At 55.6% G+C, this 6638-nt stretch overlaps 4 protein-coding genes across 4 annotated transcripts; all 4 read left to right on the forward strand.

Annotated features, from left to right (window-relative positions):
• Positions 1-443: 443 nt before the first annotated feature.
• On the forward strand, positions 444-980 carry DQ04_09341000 (hypothetical protein; the record flags this gene model as incomplete). Its single annotated transcript, XM_009315904.1, has 1 exon — positions 444-980. The coding sequence occupies one exon, from the start codon at positions 444-446 to the stop codon at positions 978-980; it is 537 nt and encodes a 178-aa protein (XP_009314179.1).
• Positions 981-1312: 332 nt separating this feature from the next.
• On the forward strand, positions 1313-1963 carry DQ04_09341010 (hypothetical protein; the record flags this gene model as incomplete). The annotated part of the gene is made up of 1 exon (XM_009315905.1): positions 1313-1963. One exon carries the CDS (start codon positions 1313-1315, stop codon positions 1961-1963), a length of 651 nt encoding a protein of 216 aa, XP_009314180.1.
• A 209-nt stretch (positions 1964-2172) lies between these two features.
• Positions 2173-2835, forward strand: DQ04_09341020 (hypothetical protein; the record flags this gene model as incomplete). Its single annotated transcript, XM_009315906.1, has 1 exon — positions 2173-2835. The coding sequence occupies one exon, from the start codon at positions 2173-2175 to the stop codon at positions 2833-2835; it is 663 nt and encodes a 220-aa protein (XP_009314181.1).
• A 301-nt stretch (positions 2836-3136) lies between these two features.
• On the forward strand, positions 3137-6448 carry DQ04_09341030 (hypothetical protein; the record flags this gene model as incomplete). Its single annotated transcript, XM_009315907.1, has 1 exon — positions 3137-6448. One exon carries the CDS (start codon positions 3137-3139, stop codon positions 6446-6448), a length of 3312 nt encoding a protein of 1103 aa, XP_009314182.1.
• Between the last annotated feature and the right edge of the window lie 190 nt (positions 6449-6638).

The following is a 6638-nucleotide window of genomic DNA, read 5'->3' on the forward strand; positions in this document are numbered from 1 at the left end:
CCCCCGTGTCTGACTGCTGCTGCACCCCTCGTCCTCCCGTGCGTGATGTCACTTATGTGTTCTGCAATACCGACCCCCATGAGCCGAAAACCGACGCTTTGACTACTGGCAACTGACCAACTAGCCCCTCTCCTTCTTCCTTCCTTCCTTCCGTCCCCCCTTCGATGCCCAGGCACACATCGGCTCTGGTGGCCTGGGCGGATTGTGGCGTTTGCAGAAACGTGGCCCAAAAGAACGCGCCGGGTCTGCACCGATACCCAATTGATAGAACGTGCCATGCCGCTATGGTAATAGAATGGCATGGTTCTACCGTACTTCTGACCTTAGTGTCCACTTGGTGAAGCAGCTGTGTTGTTCCTCCTGCACAACTGTCGGTTTATAGACTTGTAATTTCACCAAGTACAAGCACAAGGCACCAGTGAAGACGAATATCAGAAGGAAGAATGCCCCCAAAAGGAAGTGCCGTCAAAGACCATCATAAACCTCCGGACGTGGCGGCGGCTGTTTCTGTGTCGGACGCGTATGAGTCGCTTCTGCGCCGTTTGCCCCGCCCTGTGTTGTACGGCGCGATCCAGTTGACGTCGCCGGAGGCCATTCTCGCGCTGGTGCCACCGGAGATGGTGGCCGGCAAAGTGGTCCAGTCAAAGTTCCATGTGACTACAATATTCCTCCATAACGGCGTCTGCCCCGACAAGGCCATGATGGTGCGCCTGGGAGAGCTGCTCGGCACGTCCATCCAACTGACGCTCACACAAGTCGTGTCAGACCCGAAGGGAACAGCCATTGTTGTGCGCAACGAGGGGGAATTCCCCTGCGCCAATGCCCGCCCGCACATCACCGTTGCGAACGCAAGGGGCGTCCCGGCCAAGTACAGCAACGAGCTGCTGAATGCTTCCCACGCAAAAGACCGTAACCGCAGCGTCGTGAATTTGCCCGCCGGTACCTGTGTGACTGGAGAGTTTGCTTTTGTGTTCAAATGAGCGAAGGAGGTGCAGCGGGAAGGAGCGGGAAATGACGGTGCTGCAACACGGGCAGGAATGGCAAGATTTCTTAAACTGGATTCAACCAGGCGACATGGGCATAAGTTTTTTGGTCCGAGAAGCAATCTAACATGTGCGCTGCATCTGCTTTTGCGCCGGTGCACGTCTCTGGATCCCCCTACTCTTGACAATACACACGCATGACACCGTTTCTTAGCGGAATGGATTGGGTGTTGGTCTTTGGCTGTTGTGCTTTTGCTCCCTCTACTTCACCGCCGTGTGACCCGTTCTCCTCTTGGTATGTCTTCTTCGTCTGTAAGTGGGGCCCGCTCATGTTTCAGCGCGGTGGTGGCATTTCGCTGCTGCCCCCGCCCGCTAAGCGCCGGCGTAGCGAAGTGGACGGTGGCGTGCAGCGGAGTCGCGAGTGTCCAACCGCCGTTCGGGCGTTCCGCTTTGCCTCTGACGATATCGCCACACAGAGCGAACTGTGCAGCGCGGTGCTGCAGGTGCCGTCAGTGGGCATCGCCAAGGTGGCACTGTCAGTGACCGCGACGGCAGCAGACGCTGCTCACCCCACAGCGGTGCTGACGTTGTGGAGCGACACCACGACGGCTGAAGCGGCGAAGACACTGCTGGACGCCGTTCGGAGTGACGTCGATCGAGTGTTCGCGGAGCGTCAATCCGGGTCGGAAGTGAGAGGCTCTCTCAACGAAAACGAGTTGCAGCCTCAAACGATCGTTACGCGGTCAGATGTTGCCTCCACAGCTACCTATGTCGTAAAGCTGCTTGCAGGTTCTGTTGGTAGTGGGGGGACTGCAACGCTTTGCGTGCTTGCCAACGTGGGGTTTCGGCAAGTTGTCAGTGGTGAGTCATTTGTGTTCCCCGTGCGGCGTGCTGATGGCATCGATACCGAAACGCCCCTTTTGGCGCTTCCGTACCATCTGGGCGACCCTCTCTTCTTTACGTGTACGCGGGTGCACTGACGTGTGTCTGTGGGAACAAGAAACGGGAGTGAGGGATGGTGGGTATCGCATTAAACACTGAATGAATGATGAGCAAAAGTGCGAAAGGGGTTTGCGGTGATGTGGTGTTCTATTCTGTTGGTGATTCCTGTGTTTTCCGGTGTAGTTTTCCTTTCTTTCTCTTTCTAAAGGGGATATCGGTTTCAAGTGGTTACCTGCGGTAAAAGGAAATGGACAGCGTCAAGGGGAAGTCTGCCATGCTGATGACGAAGGGCATCATGGAAATGCGTCAAAATCCACCAGGACTTGTCTGCATTATCCGAAGGTTCAAACACCCTGAAACGCACAAGGAAGTGACGTTGTATCCCATCCCAAACATAGCGGCCCCACACTATTTCCGGCGTGTTCTTGATGGTGACCACCTCGCACAGAAGTTCGATACAATACTTTGTGAAGACGGTAGGCTGCCGTTTCAAGCGGGGTCACGCTTGGCCAGGCAGCAACAGTTTCTGAAGCGTGTATTTCCCTTTGTGGGTCTCAGACCTGTGGCGGTGGATGGTAGTAAATTTGACGGCATTATCCAGCGCGACCCAGTGGAGTCTCGTATGGCATACCAGATGGTGCTGGATGGTGCGGACCCGCCGGTGGATCCAAGGGCGCGACGCGCTATGGAACGCATCGACACATACGCTGACAGTACGCGAACGGTGTGTCCATGGGGTGTGTATCATGTAGTGTACATGGACCACAAGCTGCGCCAGCTCGGCTACGCTGTTGAGAGTGAGGAGGTGGTGGAGGTGGTGGGGTATAGGGAGGCCGCACTGGTGATGGCCGTCATGGGGCTGTTGACCTTCTGGATGGCCTATGCACTCTTCAGGATGTTGTTTGGGTGATAATGCAGGTGAAAGTGGGAGTAATGCCCCGCGTGTTAAATGGTGGTTGAGCAGTTAGTATCGTTTTTCTTGATTTTATTTTATTTTTGTCATACACATACGCACACGTACAAATTCACCCAGTCAACCTTTTTTTTTTCCTGGAGTGCGGCATCACTCCTTTACGTTATTATGGGCTGTGCTCTTGTGAAGGCTTCCGGCCAATTATTTAGTCTCTGCATTTTCTTTCATTCTCTCCTACAGCATCTAGGGCTGGTGGTGACGCTGGGTATAAATATATATGTGCACATAATATATATTTATGGAGGTTCTAAAGAATCTTTCCGCAACAGGCCTGGACGCCCTCAGGCACAACTTCGCCCTTCATGATCTTCAAGGCGGACTAGCGGAAGAGGAGTTTGTTAATTTAGTGGCGCGCGTGTACGCTGACCACAACATCCCCACTCTCCATACTGATGCGCAGTTTCGTAAACTGTTCGCCAAGATCGATGTGCTTGGGCAGGGCCGCATTTCATGGGATGCTTTCTCAATGTACGCTATTGAGTCAACGCGGCAGAAATTATACGGGGTGGCAACCACACGACAGGAAGATGTGTCCTTCCGCCCATTTCACCTGGAGCAGCTTCTGCCAAATAGTCACACCTTGCAGGTGACAGAGGTGCGGGTGCTTCGTGCTATTGGCAAGGTGATGAAAGTTATCACAGACAGCGGTGGTCGCAGTACAATGGAACTCTGTGATATTGTGCAAAACCTGCCCTCATTCGGTGTCATTCGGCCCGATCCTAGTCCTCTTCTTGCGTGGGATCTCGTCCCGCATACAGTGGGGGAACCGTACTCTAACAGCATTGTGTGTTCCTACAATGGTGGCTTCATTCGTTGGTTCGGCATCAAAAAGGCGAGCCGTTATGTTCGATCCCTAGAGGAGTGCAAGTACATGCGTATCCCAGAGAGCCAGAGTTCACTGCAGTGGATGGCGCCTCTGAACCGTCTAGTGATGGGCAGTCGCACCGGTCAAGTTACCTTGTGGGATATGAGGCAGCAGGTGATGGCGTCAAGGAAGCGACTGTTCCAGGAGACGATCACCGCAATGCGAGGCCATGGTCACCTGCTCTACGCAGCGAGCCTGGAGGCCCATCAGTCTATCAAGTGTCTCGACCTGGAGCGTAACATTGTGCGGTTCGCTCTTGATGATCACAGCGCGGGTGGCGTAATGGTGCTGGAGACAGACGAGCAATTCTTATTCTCGGCAGGATTGGAGCAAAGTATCGTGCAGCGGCCACTGGTGTTGCCGCGTTCGCCCCCAATGCACCTCTACGACACTTCGCTTCCGCACAAAGGCCGCGTCACCGCATTACGTCGTCTCGAAGGCGCCCCGTTTTTGGTGTCTGGCGACACGCACGGCATTGTGAAGTTCTGGGATCTGCGGATGGGCTCGTGTCTGCAGACTTTTAAAGGCAGCAATTTTTCCTCCACTGCACGCGGCGACGAGCTGCCAGAGTTGGAGGATGGTGTGAGCGGATACCTCTCTGCCCCTATACACTCCATCTGTCACATTGAAGCACTCGGAAAGTTAACAGTCTCAACGACAAGAGAGCTGCTTGTCCTTACGGCTGATATGGGCACACGCCCTGACCTTGTCGATGATCATCACAGCTGTCGCTTTGTATTCTACCCAAACCCGGATTATCTTCTTACTGTGCACGACAACTGTGCCAAACTTTGGTCCAGCACCACAGGCATGCTGTCCGCTAGCAGTGACCCGAACATGACAAAATATGACATCACCACGTGCTGCATCGTCGAGCCGCTCAATCGGCAGCTGCTTGTAGGGACCATGGGTGGTGAGGTCAAGGCTTTTTCTGTTGTGATGTTGAACCCAACAGTGGATCTGACGCCCACTCTGCGAAACTACGTTCGTAACACGGAGATTGCGTCACTTCACGTTGTTATGCGGTACCGCAACGCAGGCACACCATGTGTTTTTGTGGTGTCGCAGTTCTCTGTGTTTCTGGTTCCGTTCAAACCAGAATGTAGCCCAGAAGAGGTGTTCCAGTTCGCTGGCTTACTGAAAGGATTTATGCAGCCAACTGAGGCCATCAAAGCAACAGCCATCACAGAGGATCATCTACTCGTGGCGACTTCGCATGCGCGTGTGTACGTTGTGAGCTTCCAGGACACGGTTGCGCTTTCACACACGTTCTGCATGTCGACTGTGGTGGAGGCCATCATCGCGAGACCCGCCATCATGTTGGGAAAGAGTCATGGCAAGGAGCCCACATCAGACTTTTTGAGCAGCAGCATGCTCATCTTTGCTGATGTTGCGGGTCGCCTGCATGTTGCGGCGCTGCGGCGGGACCTCCCCAGGAGGGGTGGCGGCGGCGTTTCGCCGCTGCGGTGCGAAGTGCTGGGCAGTTGGTTGCCGCGCAGGCCAGACAGCTGGGCAAGAACGCAGGCACCACGACGGCAGAGCAGTGGGCGTCGACGCTCGCAGGGCCGCGGTCGGCCATCTGTGGATTTTTATCATCGCTCTAATTATCCACATAAACGGCAGCGGATGCTGTCCCATAGGCAGAAGTGTGAGGCGTCTCGAAACGAGGCTGGAAAATTCTCGCTGGACGCGGTCTCATCTACTGCAGTCATCCTCGTCTACCTGGAGCAGTATGATGTGCTGGTGACCGCCGATGAGGAAGGGATGGTGGGGTTGTGGGACATGACCAGCGCGGTTGCACAGTGCACCAACGTCATCTATGGGGCTGGGCCAGTGTTGATCTCCTCGTGGCGCGTGCCCCAACGTGAGATCATCTTCTTCGGCGCCGCCAGTCACCCAACACTACAGCTACCGGTGATGCTGACAGCCACTGGCGACCTCCAGGCCTCTCTCTGGTCGGCAGACGGTGTTCCGCTGGGGTCGCTGGCAACGGGGCGCGAGGTGGATGAGGCCTCTGGCAGGCGTCGCTTTGGGCTGCGACCGTACCTCCTCATGTCCGACAGCACAACGCCTGAGTTGTGGACGAAGTTTGTAACATACATGGAGCGGAGGGGCGCGCAGGACATGCTGCCCACCTGCACGCGGGGTCGGCGACAGCACACCCACGCGCCACGAACATGGCTGCAGACGAAGGATGCGGATGAAGACGCGGCGGCGGTGGCGGCAGTCAACGAGCACATTTTCTCCTCCACGATGAGCGGGACGCTCAGCAGCCTGCCGCTGCTGGCATTCGCCACCGACCCGGGGCCGATTCCGAAGTCGAGCTTCGCCCGACGCGTCGGGGTGAGCAACGACAACGGCACAGAGAACGTGCAGGCGGAGAGTCAAGAATATGGGGAGAAAGAGGACGGCACGGAAGAAGCGGAGCAAGACGCAGTGGAGGAGAATGGTGGTGGTGATGGCATGGGCACTGGGGCACTTATTGTGCAGCCGCGCCACCGTCGTCATGTGACGCGTGCGGCGGCACCATTCTCGNGTGGTGATGGCATGGGCACTGGGGCACTTATTGTGCAGCCGCGCCACCGTCGTCATGTGACGCGTGCGGCGGCACCATTCTCGCTCTGGCGCACCGGCCTCGTGCGGCTGCCGCCGTTGACGGCAGCGAAGCGGCGGTGTGTGACCTAATACGCATGGACCGTTATGACGTGTGTGATTGCGATCTTTTGTTTCGGAGAGGAGATGGGTCCTATTTTCTGTTGTTGTTGTTGATGACCTCTTCGCGGGGTGCGGGCCTCTTTTTGGGTCTGTAATAAATGTTGTGGACTTTTGTTTTGTTATTTATCTTCTCATTTTTATCCCATATCTTTTTTTTTTT

This window comes from Trypanosoma grayi, assembly GCF_000691245.1.
Source record: "Trypanosoma grayi strain ANR4 Tgr_934_V1, whole genome shotgun sequence".
Classification (NCBI taxonomy): domain Eukaryota; phylum Euglenozoa; class Kinetoplastea; order Trypanosomatida; family Trypanosomatidae; genus Trypanosoma; species Trypanosoma grayi.